Below are 26282 nucleotides of genomic sequence, written 5' to 3' on the forward strand. Positions count from 1 at the left end.
GACGCCATCTTGGATGACGTCATTTAAAGGAACCTTCATTCGGAAGAAGACGTTGGAAGAAGAGGATGCTCCACGCCAGATGTCTTGAAGATGGAGCCGCTCCAAGCCGGATGGATGAAGATATAAGATGCTGTCTGGATGAAGACTTCTGCCGGCTTGGATGAAGACCTCGGCCCGCTTGGGTGAAGACTTCTGCCGGCTTTGATGAGGACTTCTGCCGTTTTGTTGAGGATGGATGTCCGGTCTTCAGAAACTGTAAGTGGATCTTCAGGGGTTAGTGTTAGTTTTTTTTAACGGTTTATTGGGTGGGTTTTAATTTTAGATTAGGGTTTGGGCAAGGAAAAAGAGCTAAATGCCCTTTTACGGGCAATGCCCATACAAATGCCCTTTTCAGGGCAATGGGGAGCTTAGGTTTTTTAGATTAGGTTTTTATTTGAGGGGGTTGGTTATGTGGGTGGTGGGTTTTACATTGGGGGGATATTTGCATTTTTTTTACAGGTAAAAGAGCTGATTTCTTTGGGGCAATTCCCCGCAAAAGGCAAAAGGTTTTTTTTTATTTTTGGGGGGCTTTTTTATTTTCATAGGGCTCTTAGATTAGGTGTAATTAGTTTAAATATTTGATCATTTATTTTTTATTTTGTGTAACTTAGTGTTTATTATTTTTTGTAACTTAGTGTTTGTTATTTTGTGTAACTTAGTTGTTAGTTTTTTGTAACTTTGTAATTTTTAATAGTAGATTTAAATTATTTGAGCAGGGTTAGGTTTTTAAATATATAATATAGTTAATTTAATTTGTAGTTTAGTGTAATTTTAGTTAGTTTAGTTTAGTTTCAGTTAAGGTAGATTAATTATTAGTTTAATATAGTTTAATGTAATTTTAGTATAACAGTTAGGGTAGGTTAATTATTAGTTTAATATAGTTTAATGTAATTTTAGTATAACAGTTAGGGTAGGTTAATTAATAGTTTAATATAGTTTAATGTAATTTTAGTATAATAGTAAGGGTAGGTTAAGTAATAGTTTAATATAGTTTAATTTAAATCTAAAGGTAAGTTTTAATTTATTATAAGATAGGGATGAGTTAATATTTAATATAAAGTTAGCGGGTTATTAGGTTTAGGGGTTAATAGTTTAATTTAGTTTATGGTGATGTGGGGGGCTGGCGGTTTAGGGGTTAATAGGTTTAGTAAGTGGTAGTGATGTGGGAGGCCAGGGGTTTAGGGGTTAATACATTTACTTAGTTGCGGCGGTGTCGGGGAGCGGAGGAATAGGGGTTAATAACTTTATTAGAGTTGTGGTGGGCTTCGGGAGCAGCGGGATAGGGGTTAAACATTTTAGTTTAGTGGCAGTATTTAGTGACAGTATATAAATAAAGCTGGGAAAAAGCCAAACAGCAGCGAGATCGCTGACTGTTAGTTAACAACAGTCCGCTGCTCATCGCCCCTTACTTGGTGCATGGCTTTTTGACAGCTTTTTTTGTCAGGCGAGCGTATTAGTGCCGTTGAATGCAGCACAGTTGACGGCTTTATAAGTAGGCCTCAAGGTCTGAGATATAGGGGGGATCAGTGCAGTTGAGAGCCTTGTATTTCAGAGTGAGAATTTTGTGTTAAATCCGGGAGGCAAGAGGAAGCCAGTGAAGGGATTGGCAGAGAGGTGCAGCAGATGAAAAGCGACGTGTAAGGAAGTTAAGCATGGCAGAGGCATTCATTATGGATTGTAAAGGAACTATACGGCAGCTAGGGAGACCAGAGAGGACAGAGTTGCAGTTGTTGAGGCAGGAAAGGATGAGAGAGTGGATTAAAATCTTAGTTGTGTCTTGTGTAAGGAAGTGTCTAATTTTAGAGATGTTTTTAAGGTGGAAGCGGCAGGATTTAGCCAAGGACTGAATGTGAGGAGTGAAAGAAAGATCTGAGTCAAGTGTGACCCCAAGACATTGAGCATGTGAGGTTGGGGTAATGATGGAGTTGTTGACAGTTATAGAGAGATTGGGGGTGGAGATTTTATGGAGCTCAGTTTTGGAGAGATTTAGCTTAAGGTAGTGAGAAAGACAGTTAGTTACACGTGTTAGCAAGGAAGGAGATAGGTCTGGTGCAGAGAAGTAGATTTGGGTGTCGTCAGCATACAAATGATATTGGAACCTTTGGGACTTTATTAGGGAACCTAATGATGATGTGTAGATTGAGAAGATAAGGGGACCGATGACAGAGCCTTACGGTGCCCCAACAGAAAGTAGTGGCGGGGCAGAGGAAGCCCCAGAGAAGGCTACACTAAAGGTACGGTTAGATAGGTAGGAAGAGAACCAAGAGAGAGCTGTGTCACTAATGCCGAAGGATTGGGTGGTCAACAGTATCAAAGGCTGCAGACAGATCAAGGAGGATAAGCAGAGAGAAGTGGCCTTTGAATTTTGCTGTCAATAGGTCGTTGGTAACCTTAACGATTGCTGTCTCTGTGGAGTGATGGGGACGAAATCCAGATTGCAGTGGGTCAAGGAGGGAGTTTAATGTAAGGAAATGGGAAAGGCGTGCATATGCTAGCTTTTCAAGAAGCTTTGAGGTAAGAGGGAGTAGGGAAATAGGGTGGTAGTTGGATGGGGAGGTTGGATCGAGAGAAGGTTTTTTGTGGATAGGTGTGACTAGTGCATGTTTCAGAGATGAGGGAAATATACCGGTGCTGAAGGAGAGGTTGAAAATGTGTGTGAGTATAGGGGTAAGGGTAGAAGAGAGGGAGGGAAGTAGCTTTGAGGGGATAGGGTCAAGGGGACAGTTAGGGAGGTGAGAGCACAGTATAAGTGCAGAAACTTCTTCCTCAATAACAGGAGAGAAAGAGCTGAATTTTATGGCTATTGTGTGTGTTTGAGGGGGTGAGAGAATGGAAGATATTATCACATATTGTTGTTTTTTAGTTCTCAAAACTGTGAATTTATGTCTGCAGAAATAACATGCACCTTATTCACAAAAAATGTTACAAAATAAACATACAGAGTTGAGAAATAGACCTTTAGAAAATAATTATGAAAGAAATCTTTTGGGTTTCAGTTAGAGCATACAATTTTCAGATTTCATTCCATTGTCACATTCTCTACATTCTTTTGGTATCCTTTGTTAAAGGAGAGCAATGCTGTACTGGAGCCTAGCTAAACACATGGGTAAGACAGTGATAAGTATCTAGCTCACAGTAGTGCATTGCTTCTGAGCCTACCTATGTATGCTCTTAAACAATGGATGCCAAGCGAACGATTAGAAAAGAGGAATAAATTGGAAAAATGTTAAAAATTGCATGTTCTTTCTGAATTATGAAAGTTTTGACTTTACTGTCCCTTTAATGCGAATGCTCCCCTGCAAATCTATGTACACAAAACATATTAAGTCTGAAGAAGCTCAACAAATAGAAGATTTTGGAGTGGAATAGATCTGCACAAGGACCTATGTGTGAGGAGGGAGGGACACGCATTAAAAATTAAATATAATGTTATTGTTTTAGTTAAATAAAAATATTTAAATTCTTACAATTAAGTTAATGGTTATTGAAAAACGATTTACATTTTTATTATTAAGGTAATCATTATTTTTCTCTTTCCAATAAAATACAGCTGAAAAGTTGATCAAATATGAATGATTAACCTATTATACTGGAGATAGTTCACCTCCCAATAATTTCAATTATCTATCTATGCATATCTAATAATATATAATCAAATCAGTAATGATCTGGTAAAATAATCTAAAAAGTGATTATTCAAAAAATGAAAACCATGATTTCAATTGATTTAAATCAGTCTTACTATTGATTTAAATTGTGATTTTAATCAAAGCCAACTTGCTGTTGCTATTATGCTTCCAGAGAAAGTAATATTTACAGCATACCCACTGCTTTTGATATTTGTGACTTTTCTGTGTTGTGTGGGAGAAAGTGAATGGGGATACAGATATTCTTGTGAAATTTGTTTTTTGGAGGTAATTGTAGGACCTTTTTTTCATGCTCCAGAGGAGAGGTTTAGTAGCAACCTTCATTACTGCTCTAAAGTTGCGCTCGTTGGGTTAGCGCGACTGAAGACCTTGTGTTAAGTGTTAGGTTTAAAAAAAAAGTTGCATTAAACACAACATAAATACATTAAAATGAAGTGTTACACTCAAATATACACTATCTAATAAAATTAATCATATACATTTTTTTTAAAGTTTTAAGGGTTAAAAGGTATATGGTATATGGCAAGGTATTTGAATGGAAAGGGCTGTAATGTGTTTATACATACATATGCATGTGTATATATGTACATGTGTATTTAAGTTGATATATGTATATGTATATATATATATATATATATATATACATATAAGCAGATATATAAACATGTATACGCAATGTGTTTTAGTGTGTATGTACTGTAAATATTTTACAATCAAATGTTCTATGTATTTTTAAATATATATTCCTATATATATATATTTAAAAATACTTTTATATATATATATATATATATATATATATATATATATATAATTTCCAAAAAATACATTAGATATTTATAGAAATATATATTTAAAAATAAATAGAACATTTTCTTCTATGTGAAGAACATCATAATGTAAAATATTCATAACTACCTTCTGGTTAGCGCTATAGGCTTAACACCTATTGGGTTAGCGCAAGTGATGTGTTAGTTTTTTTTTTAGTTTGCGCTCTTCATTGATGTCTATGGGGAGAAGAAGTTAGCTCAGTCACGATATCATAAGTCCTGAAGTTTACTTTCATCTAGTTATACACGCACTAACCTATGCACGTTAAAAATGTACTTCTGGTGATGTTTACGTGGCCCTGAATATTTCATATCCTTACCATTCTTATTCTATGCTTCTCTTGTATTCCTTCCATTCCATGATTATCTCTCATTCCAGCCATTCTGTGTTTCCATTTCACCCCTTCCATGCATCGCTATCATCCCTTCCATTCCATATTTCCCCTCTCACCCCTTCCATGTTTTCTTTCATCCATTCTATTCCATGTTTCACTTTCAAATGATGCATCATCTTACCCCATGCAGTGTATGTTCCCTTCTTATCCAATCCATGTTTCCTACATTGTCCTGCTCACTTATATCTTCTCTTTCTCCTTGCAGGATACACAGCATTTAATGGTGTTGACTTTGAGGGAACATTCCACATAAATACTGTGACAGACGATGACTATGCTGGATTCATTTTCAGCTACCAGGACAGCTCCAGCTTTTATGTGGTGATGTGGAAACAGACAGAACAGACATATTGGCAGTCTATCCCTTTTAGAGCTGTGGCAGAGCCTGGCCTACAACTCAAGGTTAATATCAGCCCCTTCCCTATTACATGTAATATTACTTGTTTCTCCAATTCTGTGGCATATTTCATTTTTATGTTGTAGATGGCATAGATATCTGGCAGTCATTAACTTCCAAACACTGCCCAAATGTATATCTTAATTGCCTTGTATAAATTTGGCAGTCTACCCAAATGTATATCTTGGTTGCCTCGTATAAATTTGGCAGTAATTAACCTCCACTCTCTACAAAAAAGTATATCTTGTTTGCATCATATATATTTGCCTTAAGTAAGCAGTTAGTTATTTTCCACTGCCTGCCATCAATAGACTAATGTTTCATTCCTTCCAGCTGTTTGCACATTACTCAACAGGAAAAAAAATAATACAATACTGTGAAACGTATAGTAGGATCTATTTATTTTACTTCAGACAGTCTTTCGGTTGCAAATAGATTCCAATAAATGCTCAGGGGTCGATTTATCATGATAGGGCAGACATGATCCGTTGTAGCGGATCATGTCCGCCCTACATCAATAAATGCTGACAGCATACACTGTCGGCATTTATCATTGCACAACCATTCCTTGTGAAATGCTTGTGCAATACCACCCCCTGCAGATTTGTGGCCAAACAGCCGCTAGCAGGGGGTGTCAATCAACCTGATCCTGCTGATTGCTCTCCGCCGCCTCAGAGGTGGCGGACGAGTTAAGAAACAGCGGTCTTCTGCTGCTTCTTAATTCCTTTTTCCGGCGAACCTGAAGGCTCGCGCTGAAACAGATGCGTTGGGGCTGATTGACGGCTTGGCCCCTAAGTCTGAAATTTACTGGTACATTAATAAACTCAGGTCTAGTTAGAAATCATGCAATGCTTGCATAGAGCATTTAGCAACTAAAGAAAAAGGAAAAAAAGAACTTCTCCCCAACGTGGTCGCGTTTTACCTCTGCTTCATCACGAGGGCCTATAACATAATTATTAAAGATTATAGTGATATTTGTTATTCATTTTAAAACTTTTAAGCAGACTCCAATGTCTAGCTGCCTCTTTCTATTTACAATTTTTTCATTGAAAGATTAATTATTCGTTTTTACTTAATGTCAAGTAAAGGTTATGTTTTAAAAAATCTTTTTCTTTATTCTGGCTTAATACTTTTTTTAAATTTCCCTCTAAGCTATCCAGACATGTAATAGTATTTAACCCCTTCTTGCTATACACATGCAAAGCAGTAACTAACATCTTCTATCAAGATAAATATAGAACAGATCCACTTAAACCCTCAGGAGTCTTTTAAAGGAACTCTGCAATTTAGTGGTCTAGTCCCTGACTTTTGTTTAACTTAATTGGCCCTGCTTATAAATTACTTCAAGAATGACATGGTCCATGTAACCCACATCACATTACCTAATAAGACATTTGCCAAGTGGAAGCAACTGAAAAATGAATCAGGGGTACAAAGAATGCCTAGTGACTATGTATCCCCACTTAAAGCTGGGGAGAGAATACAAAATAAAATAAAGAAATAAAGAAATAAAAAATATATAATGAATAAAATGGGGAGAGCTTCTGAACAGCAAGGAAGCATGCAGTTCAAACGTTCATGAAATTACCTTTCTGCTGCGTTAAACACTGGCCTATTTATATTTCTTCTAACTATGGCCCCTCTCCAATTCATATAACTTGTCCCTACCTCATGTCCTTCCAACCAACATTCTCACCTATTTCTACTTCCAGGCAGTGAAGTCCAAGACGGGGCCTGGAGAGCAGCTGCGCAATGCTCTGTGGCATACAGGACATACTCAAGACCAAATACGACTTCTATGGAAGGACCCCCGCAATGTGGGATGGAAGGACAAGACCTCATACCGCTGGCAGCTCATGCACCGGCCCCAGGTTGGCTACATCAGGTCAGTACCATATAGGATGTGAATTATGGATACAAACAAAATGGGATTCGAATGTGACCCATTTCTAGAAGATGCACAGAGACCTTAGCCCTTTTTGGAATTAGCATTTTTGCATATATTTTTTGTACATGATTTCACTTTTGAGTATTACAATTTGTAAGTTTTCTCCTGTAGGAGGTGACATATCAAACTCATAAGATGTATCAGCTCCTTTGTGAAACAATAATAATAAAGTTAACAAAGAAACGTTGAAAATTCAACTCAATGTTGTTAGATATACACCCCTTTGTGAATGTCACAAAAGACCAGGAATTGAGAAGCCAAGCATGTCAGGAAAATAAAGAGAAACGGAGTAAAAAGACTCCCTCTTTCATCTCTCAATTTCGCTTTCCAACTTCTATTCATCACGTCTTTCCCCGTCATATTCCTTGCCTCCTATTTCCCCTCTTTTGTCCCTTATAACACAGTATCTGTTAAACAGTTGTCATTCTGTTATCCATGTTTCCATATCTCTCCCCCCTCTATCCTTCCTCCTTGTCCCATGTTATCCCCCGAGGTCTTGTTTTTAGGCCATTCTGCAAAGTGATATTAGACCGATATCTGTTCTTTCATTCTGGTACTAATACTGCAACTTCCCAGTGTGAAGAAATTGTAAATGTGCAAAAACACAAAGTTGTTATAAAATCGAGTTTATATGTTTTAAGGATATGACCTTTTATGCAAGTGCACTTTTGTTTTTTTAATTTATAAACACACACAAAATATATATATGTATATATATAAATAAAACCAGACAAAGAAAGATAAGAAGAGAAGCAGACATTTTTAATAATTATTTTTTATTTAATTCCAATATTTTTCCATGCTCTATACATGAATATAGCACAGACTGGTAAAGGACATGTAAATGAAATACTAATGAAGTGCATGTTGTGTTGTTCTCAGATCAGTCCCCCCTCTTGTTCCCAGAGATTACCATTTTCTTCCTTACTCTCTTTAATTTACACTCTAATAATGTGATTTTGGTGTAAAGTCCTTTAAAATATATCTTACTATATTTTCTACTGTTTATGACTAAAGCAGTAAGCAACAAGTTAATTTATTTTTATTCCTGGAATCCACGGGAGGTGTGTGTTCAGGGGAGGGGGGCAGAGGTCTGAACAGCATTCACCAAATTTACCCTTGCCTCTTTTTTGTTTTCCAATAAGATGATGTCAGTGGGGAGCTGAGCCACAGCGTCCATTGTGGGCATCTCCACGGCAACCCAATTCCTGCTTGGAATGCTGGAGAGAGGGATGGGAGGGAGGGATGCCTTTCATATGGAAAGGAGCACAACAATAAGCTTGGGCTAAAAAGAGGGGTCCTGGGTCTGGGAACTGGATTGTGTTGTATTCCTGGCAGGGACCTCATGCTGCGCTTCCCAATTAATACCCCATTTTCCCTCCTACAACCCGGGGGCTTCTGTGAGGAGTGAGGTCATGGAAAGGGAGCTCCGACCACCTTATGGGAAGAGACAGCAACATTTTATAAACCTTATGTCACCAGAGATTCAACTTTCTCATTTTAAGTACCTTGTTTGTGTGGTTATATCTCTATTAGTTTGAAGCACATTAAGTAGCTGTAACAGCTGTCCTTTGTATTCAAGCCTTTGTAACATAAAGTGTCATTAATTCAGAGAAATGGATGAGTAGTGAAATTAAACTTACATATTCCACAGGGTAAAACTGTATGAAGGAGTGGATCTGGTGGCTGATTCCGGAGTGGTTATAGATACCAGCATGAGAGGGGGACGTCTTGGAGTCTTTTGCTTCTCCCAAGAGAACATTATTTGGTCAAACTTACAGTACAGATGCAATGGTAAGTTTACATAGATCAGTTGGGTTCAGTGATTGACAGTAAACCTAATGGAAGTCTAGCTCACTAAAACCTATTGAAAAGGACAAAAGCCTAAATCCTTCTGAGAAAATCAAGCTGAGACTAAACCCTACAGAAAAAAAATCTTGTATTACTAAACTCTAGTGAAACTCACCCCACTATACCCTAGTGTTAGTGAGGGATCACAACTTATAAAACCTTACTGAGAAATAAAGCTCACTAATCCCAACAGAAGAAATGCTCCTCATTAAAACTCAGTTCAAAACACTGCTGATAATAACCAACCTTTAATAACTTACAAGAGAACATGTTAACTAAATTGTAGAGAAGAAGGCAAACTCACAAACCCCCTCTTAGAAAACATTACGCAGAAAACCCTAATGTGAAAAAGCACTGACATTTACTAAGTCCTGACAATGAACCATGCACATTATATCTTCAGTGTAAGGCAACTGGAGGTTCAAGTGCTGCATATGACTCTTGGCATCTGAATGCCCTCATCACCAGCTCTCCTAAGCAAGAAATAATGTCCCCTTGTTATCTCTAAAAACAAATGCTTTACTACAAGGCAGCATTACTATGCATTTTCTCATTTTAAGGACCCAGAGACCACGTTACTGAGAAACTAAACTCCCTACCTACTGAAGGAACTCACTACTGTAAAGCAGGCTGCAGGCCATATTAGGGGACATTTCACTAAACTTTTACCATGGGATAGATTAGAGAATTATGATTAGGGGTTCCTAGTTATTGGTTTCCCTGAACTCTTATACTTATATTCTGTAGGGGGGGGGGACACTATTTGCTCTAGACAAATAATTGTGGGTCACATTCCCATTATCTCTCATATCAGGAAACGTGTTCTTACAGATTTCACAAGCACACAAATATACCTATCCATGCTATCTGATTTCTATGTTATTTTATTTGTCTCAGTTATAAATGAAGAAACAAGTAAGCTATTGTGAATCAGCTACTTAGTATAACACAACTGGTGAACCTTATGAGACCTGTAGTTGAGAGCAATATATAAAGCTTCCCCTATTCATATAGTGTTGTAGTGTTGTTTAATATCATTGAGATGGTTGACTACTTGCTAATGCCATCCTTAGGTATTCTTTACAGATTTACACTCTTTTTTTTAACACAGACACAATTCCAGAGGACTTTGAACCATATCGGCGGATCCTGCTTGAAGGAAAGGATTAAGGGAGACACAGCATTATTCCTCTCTCTGTAAAGCATAATGTCCAGCATTAGGGGTTATTCTGATTTCCAGGGGTCATATGAATAACTGGCACTTCCACAGACTCTGACTAACTACGCCAGCATGGTACTTAATATTTTAGAGCAAGGGAACTCAGACCAAAGACATTTTGGACTTTGATGCTTTCAGACCCTCACACTGGACACAAAGAGGCTCCCAGCTACAAAGCTCTGGACACATGGGGTTTGTGCTGTTTTGGTGGGTTAGATGGGTGTTATTGATGTCATCTGATTTCTCAGTGTAATTGTGTAAATATAGGTAATACCCATACAAACATGTCCATTAGTTTAAATAATTGTCTACTGCTATATATGGAGTCTAATGTGTGCACATGAATATAATATAATGTGCCATTGGCAGCACATAGTGGATGCATCTGCAGTTACATGTGCATGATTGAGTTTTATCGGAAACAAACATGCTGGCAGCTTAATGACTTAATTTGGCCCCCTTGCGCCAAAAGCTTGACAAATTTTATTTCATACATACAGAAAGAGAAGCACATTTTCGGGAACGAACACCAGCTCAATAACTTGTTAGCTTGTTCTATGGCGATTTACCACCTGGGTGCCTCTTCTTTTAGCCCAATGATCCTTTTCACAGAGAAGAACATTCCTGAAGCATATCAGTCAGATCATCTAGTATGGTCAGTCCAGCCCTGAAATATCAGGCAATCCCTCTCTGAACACGGAACATGGGGACCCCAGAAAATGTCTCCCTAAGGGAAAAATGGGAGTCCTTTTTCAGTGGGCTTAGAGAAACATGGCTGCACCTCACTGACGAGGCCCAATGAAGGCTGAAATAATTGTCTAGGGTTGCCGTGTTACTTGTTCAGAGAGGAATTGCCTGCTACTTGGCACTTGGCTGACCTTAATAGGCAGGATAAGACTGATATAATATAGGAAAATTCTACTCTGTAAAAAGCATTACTGGGATAAAAAGAAGCTGCACCCATGTGGTAAATCGCCATAGAACAAGTTATTGAGCTGGTAATTCGTTCCTGAGATTACGGTTCTCTCTGTGTGCATTATGTCCCCCTAAGGTAAAGAGGAGCAACCAGACGTGGACTCCTTACTCAGTGTGCTTAGAGGAATATGGCTGCACCTCACTGACGAGACCCAAAGAAGGCCAAAATAATCGTCTAGGGTTGCCATGTTATTTGATCAGAGAGGAATTGCCTGGTACTTCGGCGCTAGACTGACCTTATTAGGCGGGATCAGACTCAAATACTACAGGAAAGTTCTCATCTGTGAAAAGCATTACTGAGCTTAAATGAAGCTGTAGGAACAAGAAAAAGATACTGCACTCATATAGCTCCAAATCCTCAGATTTATTTAGCAAAACCAAAAACACTCAGGAGGCACCTGACGTACATCTTACATGTTTCATGCTACATGGATCACTTTATGATCATGTATGATTAATCGCTTCATGTAGCATGAAACGCGTAAGATGTACGTCAGGTGCCTCCTGAGTTTGTTCAGTTTTGTTAAATAAATCTGAGGATTTGGAGCAATACGAGTGCAGTATCTTTTCCTTATTTCTAAATCTTGGTGGTTTGTTCCTTTGCATATTTACTGGCACCCCGTTATCTCTGGCTTCAGTGTGACCCCCTGCAAAGCGATCAGTTGCAAGGTATCTCTATTGTTAAAATGAAGCTGCACCCAGAGGGTAAATCACCTTAGAACAAGCTAACAAGTTATTGAGCTGGTTGTTTATTCCTGAGAGTGCTCTTCTCTCTGTGTAAGATTTATTTAAGGCCAATCTTCTCTCAGAACTTTGGTTTTGTGGAAACAGGTATTATGCTCTTGCAATGTCTTGACCTGATTTCTGAAATGTACAGTCATTTTTGAGAGATTTAGGTTTTGCATACAATATTTGTAGATTTTCAAACATATATATTCTGACTACAACATTCACAAAGCTTTAGCACATACTGGTGGAGCTAAGGTGGAATGAACTCTTGAAGGCCACTTATAACAGTGAATTGGGTCTCATCACTGTACAGAAATGAAAGGCCTGCTGGGAGGATGCAAGTTGAATTATTCAAGCACATTTTCTGCCTTTCTAGCAACTGGGTTTAAAGGGACATAGAGACCAATCAGGACAGAAAACATTATTTATCGAAACAAAATGTCTTAGTCATCATTTTTTGTTTTAATATTTTTTTTTATTTATTTTTTTTAAATAAGTATCTAATTATTTTTTTTCTAATCAAAGACTATTGACCTAACCTTGCCATGTACTAAATATTATTATTGATAATCTTCATACTCACCTGAAGTCAGTTCACATGTTCATGTCTTCGTTTTTTTTAATCTTCACACAAAAATTCAAATCTCAAGTGGGTTAAACATCAGAATTTCCTATAATATTTATAAAGCATAAATTAAGTGGAGTAAATAAACTATGTTATACCACAATATAGTTGCAATGCTAAAAAAATACTTGTTGATCAGGAAGAAGTGATTCCAATAGGCATTTGTATAAAGTGATACATTTAGACTTAGATGTCCATATTAAAGCTTTTTGTTGTAGCGATTGGGTGAAATGCCAAGCGAGTGACTTGCATATTGGTTGGACAAAAGACCAGGCTGATGTCTCACTGATGTTCCAGGATTGTGGTAAATGGCCTTTCATGTGATGTTCTCAATGGGGAGCTGGTGGTGGTTTCACGGCAGATGCAGCTATCATGTTGGTTGTGGAGACAGACTTAGATGCAGAATATCCCAGGAAAGCAGGAGGCCGGGACGAGTGCAATATTGCAAATGAAAGGACAACAGTGCACAGCATCCCGAGCTATTGCTAACCAGGAAAGTGCACCACACACAGTATCCCGTGGTACTGATAACCATGACAGGGTGCATAACTAACTTGACCTTACACATCCTACACCTGTACTAACCACCCAACTCACACACAGCACAGTGCTACTTATACCAAAGCAAAACAGTGCTACTTATACCCCTGCAAGAAATGAAATCACTACAGAGAATTCTGTAGCATCTTTACAAATAAAAGTCATGGACTTAGCACACAAATAATCCTGTAATAACTGCACACAGCATCTTGCTCATAGGAATTTTACCCATATCACTAACAGCATCTGGTACCAAATACACACAGCACCCTGCACTTAATTTACACAAAGCTTTTTTTTTATATAACTAAGGCCATATCCTGTACTAGGTGTAACAATCGGTCATTCACTGGATTTACGGCTAAACCATTGCTGCAACTCACACATCTGGGTTCAGAGTTAGGACAATTCTTACGGTATTGTGAGCAGTCTATACCTAACAATGGGTGCTCCCCATCCCTCCTTCTATATCATCTGTCTGCTACTCATTGTGTGAGTCTACTTACTGACATTTACACTCAAAAGGAAATAAAACTTAAAATAAAAATGGGACTATTTTGCTCCAGCATTGAGTTTTTAATTTCTTTTTAAAGTTTGCAATATATTTTAATTAAATATTCCGTCCAGTCAGCTGTTCCATCTGGTGTAAGAATGATGCTGAATAGTGCAAAAAAACATTAATTTGGAACAAAATAAATATTGTAAAGGCAGTAAAATATATAGCAAATATAATGCTGTGGCAAATTAGCCCTATTCTTATTTGAGTTTTATGCACCTTAAAGGGACATGAAACCCATTTTTTTCTTTCATGATTTAGAAAAACCATGCAATTTAAAACAACATCTAAATTTACTTCCAATATCTAGTTTGCTTCATTCTCTTGATATACTTAGCTGAAAGGCATATCTAGATAGGCTCAGTAGCTGCTCATTGGTTGCTGCACATAGATGCCTTATGTGATTGGCTCATCCATGTGCATGCAATTTCTACAACAAAGGATATCTAAAGAATGAAGCAAAATAGATATTAAAAGTAAATTGGAATGTTGTTTAAAATTGTATTCTTTATTTGAATCATGAAAGAACATTTTTCAGTATAGTGTCCCTTTAAAGTGACCTCTTAATAATGTTTTAAAGGGACATAAAACCCAATTTTTTTCTTTCATTGTTCAGATAGAACGACTTTCTAATTTACTATTACTATTTTCTTAATTTATTTTTATCCTTTGTTGAAAAGCAAATATGTAATCTCAGAAGTGTGCACGTGTCTGCAGCACTATATGGCAAAAGTTTTTCAACAATGTTATACATTAGCAAGAACACTAGATGGCAGCACTATTTCCTGGCATGTAGTGCTTCAGGTATGTGCACGCTACCTATCTATCTCTTCAACAAAGGATAAAATGAGAGCAAAGCAAATCTGATAATAGAAGTAAATTGGAAACTTTTTAAAATTGTGTTCTTTATCTGAATAATGAAAAAAAAATGCGTTTCATGTTCCTTTAAGGAAGAATCTGTTATAAGTACACTTTAGCAATCTGCAAATATTCTATATTAGTATAATGTATCTATAATATATCAGCACAATTATAATAGTGTAACTTGCTATCAGCTTGACTACAGCTATACGGATACATAACAGTGTAACTGCAGTGACCTGTGAATCATCTATAATATCACAGTGTAACTATGGTATGATACAATGTAACTAGAATTGTAACTGAGATGTATTGCCTGTCTGAATTCTCCATTCATCCAAGTGCCCATTCTAAATGATGGGATAAGAATGTTGAACCACAATGTCATGTGTCAAGGTCAGTAGCAGCAGAAGGGGAGGAGGTTTATCCTGAGTTTCTTTTAAAAAAAGAGGTCTTTGAGATCCTTTTAAACTTTATACATGGGAGTATACTGGAGATGAATGCAGAACGAGTGGTGTTTTTGTACAAAATGAGGAATAGAGGACAGGATAGATAACCCAGAAGTCTCAGAGATATGTTACATGATAATGACCTTGAGATGAGAACAAACTAAGGGCTTGATGATTAAAAACATGGAGAGAAATCAAGCAAAATCTTTGGTGGCTTTTTGAGCATGATGTTGTAGTGTATGTGACTTCCCTTCACACCCAGAACCTGCATAGTGAGATAACAATGTAAAATGAATGGATCTCGCAGTACTGATGAGACTTCATAGATCATCTTGCCAGAGCTACGAGCTTTAGACCATCAGGCACTAAGTCTTAAACTTAATGACCAACATTTATGTGTGGGGCATATTGTTTATTTTGTACTTTACAAAATGCTGGTAAAATCATAAGAAAAAGAAATATTTTCGTATAAACTAATTTCAGACAAGCAATTCAGGTTATGTTCCACAAGTGTATAAAGACACACGTATGGGACATTGGAATTGGCCAGTTGTATTTGAGAGGTTCATTGTGTTGCAGATTAGAAAAAATGAAGGAATAAGGGGAACTCCCAAGCTCATGTTAATCATTTTTATTTAATACCAGCTTTTGGTCTTATAAAGGTTTACACAGGACTCAGCCAAACAAAATAAAATGAATATTGCTGAAAACAGAAATCTTGATTAAAAGTCACATAAAAGTCAAATCTGAAATTAACAGCTGTGTATTTTATATATGATTAGAATTGCTACTAATGTGTGCGCTTTTGCAAAACTGCTCGTGTGCTGAATTTTATTATGCACATGACCTTCTGGTGACAGTGGCAAGCTGCATGCACACACTTCTTCCTTGAAAGCATGGCCAGTGAAATATGCAACGTTGGTGGTACTCAGAACACATACATAAGGTGAAAGTGTATAAATGCGGCCTATTGCCAGCAGATTGTAAGTATGACAACTGTTAAACAATCCAGAGCCCTTATGGAAATAATACCCTAGCTGGTGCGTTTGGACAGCAGTGTAAACTACTAGGGCTGTGATGCTAGTGACAGTGATTTATATGCAGCCTATTGCCAGCAGATTGTGTGTGATAACTGTTAAACAGGCCAGAGCCATTATGGAAGTAGTACTCTTGCTTGTGCATTTGGACAGCAGCGTTTACTCATGCAACCTATTGTGCCACAGCAGGTCCTCTCAATCGCTCCTGCATATATGGAGCCCATAGTAGGTAACTGTATTGAGGCCTGGTTTAGCAGGCAACAGGTTAGTGGTCATGTATGGTCAGCACAGCCCAAGGAAGCAAACATACGTAATAGTACTAATTAGTGTTAATGTCTGTTCTGCAATGTTAGTTTTTGTTAGTATCAGTTTCACTGGGTAAGGTGTTTGAGTCAGCCTTGTAAGTGTTATTATCCTAAATGTTGCATACCCAATGGCATCCAACCATAATTCATTCTTCAGGTGGCCTTCCCACAGCAAATAACCTTAATCACACTGTCCTGATGCCCCCACAACAATTAACCCTTACCACAATGTCCTCTGCAACAATTAATCCTAACTTCAAAAAATCCTAATGGCTGACCAACCTCTGTTCTATACTATAGTAACTGGGAATTCCATCTCAAAAACCTTTAAACATCCTCATATAATCATATTGGTATCTTGCTACACAATCCTTAAAACACAAACACACCCTCTACATGTTCTCATCTCCCAATGCAATTACCCATTACTAAATCTGTTGCCCCTCTTATGTGTCCCCTCTATTGTTAACTCTCTTTCTATGTTGTCTCTCCCCCATCACAAATAACACACACAGTTAGAAAAATAAAAAAACCTTACTTAAACAATGAAATAAAATAAATAATGTAATAACTGGCAAATAGTAGACTTGTTGTCTTAGTAGGCTGCCCCCCTTCATTTTGTCAATGATACACTAAGCATTTGACACTATCTTTTACAAGTGGACCATGGTGTAGTATAGAGCAGTTGTTTGGGATACAACCTCATACAGCCTGCCATCTTGGTACGTCTGTGTGTCACTCTCTTCATGGCTGCTATTTCTTCACCCCTGATTCACTGAGTGCACTCTCCAATGACTTGTGATCACCGTTTTCCTGTCTCAGTCACTTTCTCATCTAGGTTACTGCAATCTCTCATAACTTTGCAGCTCTCTCTCATTTCTGGGTGGATTACTCACTTGCTGATTGTACTTTCTTGACTTACTCACTCTCCACATTTCCTGTCGGCCCACTCATTTGTTATCATTGTACCCTTATCCCTATTCCAGTTGTTCTCTAACGGATTTTACCTCCATCTGTTAGACACAACCATGTTAATATCATTCTTATCCCTAAGTAACTGTAGCTCATTAGATGTGTACACTCTCTCATCCCTCTGTACCAGTAACTTTTCTCTGGATTATAGCACTTTCTCATCACACTGTGACAGTCACTATTTCTGAATGCCATCACTTTCTAATCCAAATTTTTTAAATGAAATTACTCTCACCACTGTCAGCTGCCTTGTTTGGTTTACCGCATCTCCCCCTCCCAGTGCTATCATTGTCCTTGGATAAATACAGCATTTCATACCTTTCTTGGTCACTCACTTGATAGCAGCAACATCTTTTGCCTCTTATTTTCAGAATAACTTCACTTTATCGCTCTTGATTGGTGATTCCCTCTGGATGACCTCTCCCACTTTTCAGTGACTCTCTGTGGATTTCTGCACTCTGTTATCCTTCTGCTGGTCACTCTTTTAATGACTGCACTCTCATGGTTTTGTTAATGAATATTTAAAAAAAAGAAAAGAAAAGCCTGTCTCTCTTCTCTTGTCCTGTGGTCTCTGCAGATAAAGTTTTGAGCTCTAGAGGGAAGTTTCTCAAACTAAGACCTCCCTGCACAGACTGATCCTGCCTCTGTGCTCACACAATAGAAAGGAGAAATCTCACAGCTCCATTCATGCGAAAAAATCCCTCTTAAAAGGGCATTACCCCCCTCATTACAATTTTAGCTCATGCAGTGAGAATAAAAGAGTAGTTAACTCTTGCTTGCAGAACTTGCAGTCATTAAATTGGTTGAAATATAAAAATCAAACAATATATAGTGATTATTTAAATATTGTATTTTATTGTGGGTTAGTGTAGAGCTTTTTTTATTCTTAATGTTGACCATAAAATAAATGAATCCCTTTTCAAGGTTTCAGTGATCATGAGCAAAAAAGATTGGAAATTGGATCTGAAGGGCTATTTGTATCTTTAGTGTTTATGACTAATTGAACATTTCTTGCCAATGCCCCTCTTTTGGAGGGACAATCTTCCCTCTAAGAACAAATCCATCTGTCCTTCCCTGCCCCATAAATGTTGCTTTATTACAAGTGTTTGTTCATGGGTTTTTGCAATTGTTTGCGTGCAGGTTAAATTGCGCACATATTACAAGTTGAGTGCATTTGTGATTTATGCTAGAATCATTATCGCAGTATCAGAGCTTTGGTTAACTGTTTTACAAAATTAAAAAGTTGCACAAAAATACATTAAAAAGTACAGTCACACTCATAATAACACTGTCTAATAAAAATTATTCAAATGAAATATTGCACAAAAAAGTTATAAGGGATCAAAGATAGGAGATCTCAAGTGTTTGAAAAAGAAAGGCAGGCAAAGGACTTTAACATTGAGATACATACATATACATCTAAAGATGGATATGTATGTATATAAATATATTTACATATGTATTTATGTATTTAAAAAAGGCAGGCAAAGGACTTTGACATTGAGATACATACATATACATGTCTAAAGATGTATATATATATATATATATATATATATATATATATATACACACACACATACATACATAGTATATATATATATATATATATATATATATACACATATATATTTATATGTGTATACTGTATATGTATTTAGAGACATATATACACATTTAAACACATAAATACATACGAACACATAAATACACATATATATAAGAGCATTGGAGCCCTTTGCAATTAAGCAGATAAAAACATGTAAACCCATATTTATGCAATATAAATTTTGAATAAAGTGTTTAACTGTGTATTTCGTATTGCAATGTTCTACACATAGCAGAATATGTTCTATGTATTTTTAAATAGATATTCCTATATATATATATCTGTATATATCTTTACCTATATATAATCGTGTGTATATATACAGTATATGTAGGTATAAATATATATTGTACCAAAATATCATCAGATTCATATCGAAATATGTATTTTCAAATAAATAGAACATATTCTGCTATGTGCAGAACATTGGAGTGTGACATATTCATATTTTCATGTCTTAAGACCGCTGCTCCTTAACTCGTCCACTGCCTCTGAGGCTGTAGACATCAATTCGTCCGATCGAATACGAACGGGTTGATTGAAACCCCCTGCTAGCGGCAAATCTGCAGGGGGCGGCATTACCCAAGCAGTTCATCAGAACTGAGCATAGGCTGTCGGCATTTAGCGATGCAGGGCGGACATGATTCGCTATAGCGTATCATGTCCGTCTGGGGTATGATAAATTTTACCCATAATATCTGCGCAGCCCAAAACATGTTAAAACATTACTTCTAACACATTCAGTGCTATATCGGAAGCGGTAAATACCACTCCACCTGTAATCTGGCCCTTTATAGGAAATATGACCATCACACAGTGGCATTACAATGTCAATATACATATATATGCTGATTTTAAGTAGCCCTTAAGAAAGTGTTTGAAGAACCTAATGCATGGTAACTGCATATATCAATAACATATAGTGCAGACAGAAATACTAGGTTAGTGCAGACTGTACTAGGTTAGGGCAGATTACAATACTATGTTAGTGTAGACTGCAACCCTACGTTAGTACAGGTTGCAACACTATGGGCCAGATTACAAGTGTATTACAAGTTCAAAGTAAATGGAAACATGTGAGCGCATTCGCGATTTACACTAGAATGATAACTGTGACTTCAGATCTCTGGTTAAAATGTTACACCAGTCAAAAAAGTGTTTCAAAACACATCAAAATTACATTAAAAAGTACAGTTACTCTCATAATAACACTATCTAATAAAAATGATTTTAAAAAATATTGCATAAAAAAGTTATAATGGATCAAAGATATGAGGTCTCTGGTGTTAGAAAAAAAAGGCATGCAAAGTGGTTTAACATAGCGATACATATATAAACATGTCTTAATATTTGTGTGTATATATATATATATATTATATATATATATATATATATATATATATATATATACACACACACACACACACAATTAAAGCAAAAATATTGGCACCCCTGCATTTCTATCAGATAACGCATCACTTTGTATAGGTATGACACAAAAAAAGTGGAGAAAAAGCCAAATCATTCCATGCAAAACTCCAAAAATGGGCTGGACCAAATTATTGTCACTTTTTTTTTAAATTTTAAGAAATAATTGCATTCCAAGTTTGTGATGCTCCTGTAATTTGTAATTAAACTCACCTGCATCAATTAACATGTGCTGACAATATAGAAATTACACCGGACCAGTTAAAAATGGTGAAAAATTGACTCAACCTTTCTGTTGTGTGTCTCTGTGTGCCACAAAGAATTGTCTGAGAATTTGAGAACAAAAATTGTGGAAAAGCATGGACAATCTCAAGGTCCATCTCCAGAGATCTTAATGTTCCTGTGTCCACTGTGTGCAACATTGTCAAGAAGTTTACAGCCCATGGCACTGTAGCTAATCTCCCTGGATGTGGACGAAAGAGAAAATGTTATCAAAGATTACAGCAAAGGATTGTTCGAATGGTGGATAAAGAACCTCAATCAACTTCCAGACAAATTCAAACTGACCTTCAGGCACAGGGTAGAAATGTGTCAGCTAGCACTATACATCACTATCTGAATAAAAAAGGACACTATGGTAGGAGACCCAGATGGACCCCACTGCTGACACAAAAACATAAAAAAGACAAATTGGAGTTTGCCAAAATTTACCCGAGAAAGCCAAAATCCTTTTTTGGAGAATGTGCTGTGGACAGACGAAACAAAATTACAGCTTTTTGGTAAAGCCCCTCATTCTACTATTTTCAGAAAAATAAATGAGGCTTTTAAAGAAAAGAATACAGTCCCTACAGTCAAACATGGTGGAGGTTCACTGATGTTTTGGGGTTGCTTTGCTGCTTCAGGCACTGGAATTGACTGTGTGCATGGCATTATAAAATCTGAAGACTACCAAATAATTATATGGTGCAATGTAGGGCCCAGTGTCAGAGGTCATGGGTCTTACAGCAGGGCAAAGACCCAAAGCACACGTCAAAAAGCACCCAGAAATTGTTTAAGACAAAGCGCTAGAGAGTACTGAACTGACCAGCAATGAGTCCAGATCTTAATCCCATAGAGCACCTGTGGAGAGATCTCAAAACAGCAGTTGGGAAAAGGAACCCTTCCAATCTGAGAGACCTAGAGCAGTTGGCGAAAGAAGAGTGGTCCAAAATTCCAGTAGAGAGGTGCAAGAAACTCATTGATGGTTACAGGAATTGATTTCAGTTAATTTTTGCGTCAATTTTGGCTTTTTTTTTTCTCCACTTTTTTGTGTCATTCCAATACAAACAAAAGTTATAAACATGAGAATAACTAAACATTTGTAATTACAACAATTTTGTGGGCGAAGTGGTGCATTATCTGACAAAATGCAGGGGTGCCAATATTTTTGGCCATGACTGTATATAGATGTGTGTACATATGTATTTATATTTATATTTATGTATTTACAGACATATACACACATATAAACACATACATGTACACATATATAGACATATATATAAGTGCATTGGAGCCATTTGCATTCAAGCATGTTTAAAAAAGTGTTATACTATGTATTTACTGTAAATATTTACTGGTGATGAAGATGGAGCATCACTGTCTGGATTAATCATTGGTGAGTACCATCTTGGGGTTTAGTGTTAGGCTTTTTCTTTTGGTTGTTTTTCTTTTTTTAGACTAGGGATTCCCCCCCCCCCCCTCTGGGCAGCAAAAGAGCTTAATGCCCCTTTATGGTGCAATGCCCATCCAAATGCCCTTTTCAGGGCACTTTTTTAAAATAGTTTTTTTTTGGGGGGGGGGGGGGGTTAGAGGTGCCCTACATAAAGAAAATTTATGCTTACCTGATAAATTTATTTCTTTTTGGATACGATGAGTCCACGGATTTCAACCTTACTTGTGGGATATTCACCTCCTGGTCAGCAGGAGGCGGCAAAGAGCACCACAGCAGAGCTGTATAAATAGCTCCTCCCTTCCCTCCCACTCCAGTCATTCGACCGAAGTTAGGAAGAGAAGGGAAAAGCCAAGGAGCAGAGGTGTCTGAAGTTTAACAAAAAATAATAATAATAACCTGTCCCATAGAACAGGGCGGGCCGTGGACTCATCGTATCCAAAAATAAATAAATTTATCAGGTAAGCATACATTTTCTTTGCTTTTTTAAGATACAATGAGTCCACAGATTTCATCCTTACTTGTGGGATACAATACCAAAGCTATAGTACACGGATGAAAAGGGAGGGACAAGACAGGGACCTAAACAGAAGGCACCACTGCTTGAAGAACCTTTCTCCCAAAAAATAGCCTCAGCCGAAACAAAGGCATCAAGTTAGTAAAATTAGAAAAAATGTGAAGAGAGAACCAAGTTGCAGCCTTGCAAATCTGTTCAACAGAAGCATCATTTTTGAATGCCCATGAGGAAGCAACAGCCCTAGTGGAATGACTCGTAATTCCTTCAGGAGGCTGCTGACCAGCAGTCTCATATACAAAACGGATTTAAACACAGGCCTGATTCTAATCAAAGCCTGACAAAAGGATAGAATATCTGGTACATCTGGCAGACGCTAGTCTAACAAAATAGATAAGGCAGAGATCTGACCCTTTAGGGAACTTACTGATAACCCCTTCTCCAATCCTTTCTTGGAGAAAAGACAAAATCCTGTGAATTCTAACACTACTCCAGGAGTAGCCCTTGGATTCACACCAAAGAAGATATTTGTGCCATATCTTACGATAAATATTACTAGACTTACGCGCCTGAATAAAGGTAGTTATAACCTAAATAGAAAACCCTTGCTTGGACAGGACCAAGTGCTCAATCTCCAAACAGTCAGCTGTAGAGAAACTAGATTCGGGCAACTGAAAGGACCCTGAATGAAAAGGTCCGTCCTCAATGGAAGCCTCCAAGGTGGCAAAGAAGACATGTCCACCAGAGCGGTATACCAAATCCTGCAAGGACACTCCGGATCAAGGAGGATCACTGATGCCCTCTCCTGTTAGATTCAAGCAATAACCTGGAAAAGTAACGCAAACGGGGAGAATATATATGTTAGGCTTGAGACCCTCATTAGCACCTTGAGACCCTCACGGGTGATTAGTTTGCACTCTATAAGTACCCAATAGATAGATAAATAGATAGGCTGAAAGACCAAGGAACTGCCAAAGCATCCATCAGCTCGGCCTGGAGTCCCTGGACCGGTATCTCGGAAGCTTGGCTAGCTGAAGAAATGCCAAGAGATCCAACTCCGGCCGACCCTATCTGAGAATTAGGTTGAAGAGAATTTCCGGATGGAAATCCCACTCTCCTGAAAGAAAAGTCTACCTGCTCAGAAAATCCACCTCCCAGTTGTCCACCCCTGAGATGTGGATCACCGACAGATGTCAAGACCGGGCCTCTGCCCACTGAATTATCTTGGCCACTACGGTCATCGCTAAGGAACTCCTTGCTCCTTCCTGATGATTGATGTAAACCACCGTCGTTATTGTCCGCCTGGAATCTGATGACTTGGGACGAAGGTGACTGAGTCCAGGCTCTAAGCGCATTGAAGATCGTCCTCAGCGCTAGAAAGTTTATGGAAAGGAGAGACTCTATCTGAGTCCATTCTCCCTGAGCCCTTAAGAAGCTCCAGACTGCTTCCCCTCATAAAAGATTAATATCTGTTGACATAACCACCCCTAAAGGACAGCAAAAGCATGTCCCCTGGTATAGATGATCCAGAGACAACCACCATTGAAGAGAGTAATTTGTCTCCTGATCCTATTTATTTGAGGAGACAAACCTGTATAATCTGCATTCCACTGTCTGAGCCTGCTTAGCTATCTAGCAAACGGTATGATGACCATAGCCACCACCATCAATACGAGTATCTCCATGGAATGGACAATTGACGGCCGAGGAGTGTACCAAAGGACTCAACATGTATTCAGAATCCTTGACCTTCTGACATCCGTCAGAAATAAAGTAATGGATATAGAGTCTATTAGATTTCCCAGGAAGGGTACCCCTGTCTGAGGAATTAACAAACTCTCTTCTAGATGTATCCACCTGTGCATTCCCCGGAGGGATAGTACAACGTTGGTATGGGACCTTGCTAGTTGATAAGATAACGCCTGTATTAGAATATAGGCAAATTCAGTAGCTTGCCAATCATGGCTTATATGATGTTAATTGTAACCCACCAGCGAAAGAAGACCCGTTGTGTGGAGCACCTAGCCACAGCTGGATTTGAACTCTCAACCTTCAGCTCTAAAAGCAGCAAAGTCTACCACTAGACCACTGTAGGACAGAGGTGCCGCCGCAATGCCCCGCGGTTTTAGAACCGCCAGTAGCGGCCCCATAACCCTTATGAAAATTCTGGGTGCCGTGGTCAGACCGAAAGGAAGAGTCCCAAACTAAAAACGTTTGTCCAGAAAGACAAACCGTAGAAATTTGTGATGATCTCTGTGGATAGGAACATGAAGATATGCATCCTTTAGATCCACTGTCATCATAAAATGACCCTCCTGGATTAATGGAAGAATGGAACGAATAGATTCCATCTTGTAAGATGGAACTCTGAAAAACAAGTTTAGACTATAGAGGCCTAAGATAGATCTGAATTTTCCCTCCTTTTTAGGAACTTCAACCAGATGATCAAAAAATCCCCATTAAGCCAGGATCCAACAAGACCCTCTTGTAGTGGAATTGTTAAAAAATCAAACTTAGAGCATACCTATGAGTATCAAGGCTCTAACCCTAAAGCTCAGATAGCTGGGACAGAGGACCTCTATCCTGACCTAATCCAAGGGAGTTTCTGACTTAATAGTATCAGACAACGCATCACATCAAAATACTGCCGCACTAATGACGGATTTAAAGGTATTGAGTACACCGTTGGTCTATATAACCTTTGAAAAACTCAACTCTTCCCTAAGGAAAAAAGTGGATCACTGATCTATGTTGGAAACTACTCCTTTCACCCAAGGTAAAGTCTGCCCAGTCCCCTTAACTAAGGTGGTTATGGGAAAACCCTCCTTAAATATAAGGAATGTGGACCTTCACCCTGGATGTGCTAGGACAGATTACATCAGGATAGTGCTCGAACAAATACTCGAACACTATAGGTTTGTGGCATAAAAATAAGTATTACCAACATACTCCCAAATGGCAAACGCTTAAAAGGGAGAAGGTGCATAAAAAACAATAAGGAAGTGCAATATTTTAATGAAAATTTGACACAAAAAAACGTTAGTGTCACTTTTAAACGTAACATTAATTTATGTGTGTACATATTCCACTTTAAACACAAAGCTGAAATACTCAAACTGCTGGAATGTATCAAATACTCAAGGTTGTTTCTTTCCACGGAAATCTTTAGAAAAGGCAAAAGATTTATTCAATCTGAAGAGAAACAGAGTAGTACTGTGACTTGAAATGGCACATAAAGCAATAAGTAAAGGAACACCATCACCATGCTTTTGCATCAAAAATTAAAATGTGCTGTTATATATGGCGTATAACACAGAACACCCAGACTTCAACTTAACCTATAGGAAACAGTTTGTAATTGGATGGGACACTGACAGACAACATGCATCCGGATTAGTTATAACCCCCCTTACATACTGCATGTCTTTGAAGCTTCTCTGCTAAATGCCTAACGTAGCAGAGAACAATATCCAGCTCACTGAAAAACATTCACACATAAAGAGCGCAAAGCCTCTCAACTATATGCTATAATACAGCAGAGAAGGCATCTGGAGTCAATCCTAGAATATCGTACAAAAAGGCACGCAAACAAAGGTGCGAACCATAGCTCCGCCCATCGTGGGCGCATTAAGTAAAATCTCCCGG

General features: G+C 37.9%; 1 protein-coding gene and 1 non-coding gene across 2 annotated transcripts in view; one reads left to right on the top strand and one right to left on the bottom strand.

Moving 5' to 3' along the window:
- The window catches only part of THBS3 (thrombospondin 3), a 209758-nt gene extending 197000 nt beyond the window's left edge, over window positions 1-12758 (top strand). The window contains exons 20-23 of the mRNA XM_053703392.1: window positions 5117-5313; window positions 7021-7193; window positions 8911-9050; window positions 10219-12758. Coding sequence (XP_053559367.1) covers window positions 5117-5313; window positions 7021-7193; window positions 8911-9050; window positions 10219-10277 — 569 coding nt within the window. The 3' untranslated portion in view covers window positions 10278-12758. The remainder of the gene's footprint in view (window positions 1-5116; window positions 5314-7020; window positions 7194-8910; window positions 9051-10218) is intronic.
- A 12979-nt stretch (window positions 12759-25737) lies between these two features.
- LOC128646354 (U5 spliceosomal RNA) lies at window positions 25738-25848 on the bottom strand. Its single transcript, XR_008400296.1, has one exon. It is a non-coding gene; the product is annotated as a U5 spliceosomal RNA (small nuclear RNA).
- Window positions 25849-26282: the final 434 nt, after the last annotated feature.

This window comes from Bombina bombina, chromosome 1, assembly GCF_027579735.1.
Source record: "Bombina bombina isolate aBomBom1 chromosome 1, aBomBom1.pri, whole genome shotgun sequence".
In the NCBI taxonomy this organism is placed as follows: Eukaryota; Metazoa; Chordata; class Amphibia; order Anura; family Bombinatoridae; genus Bombina; species Bombina bombina.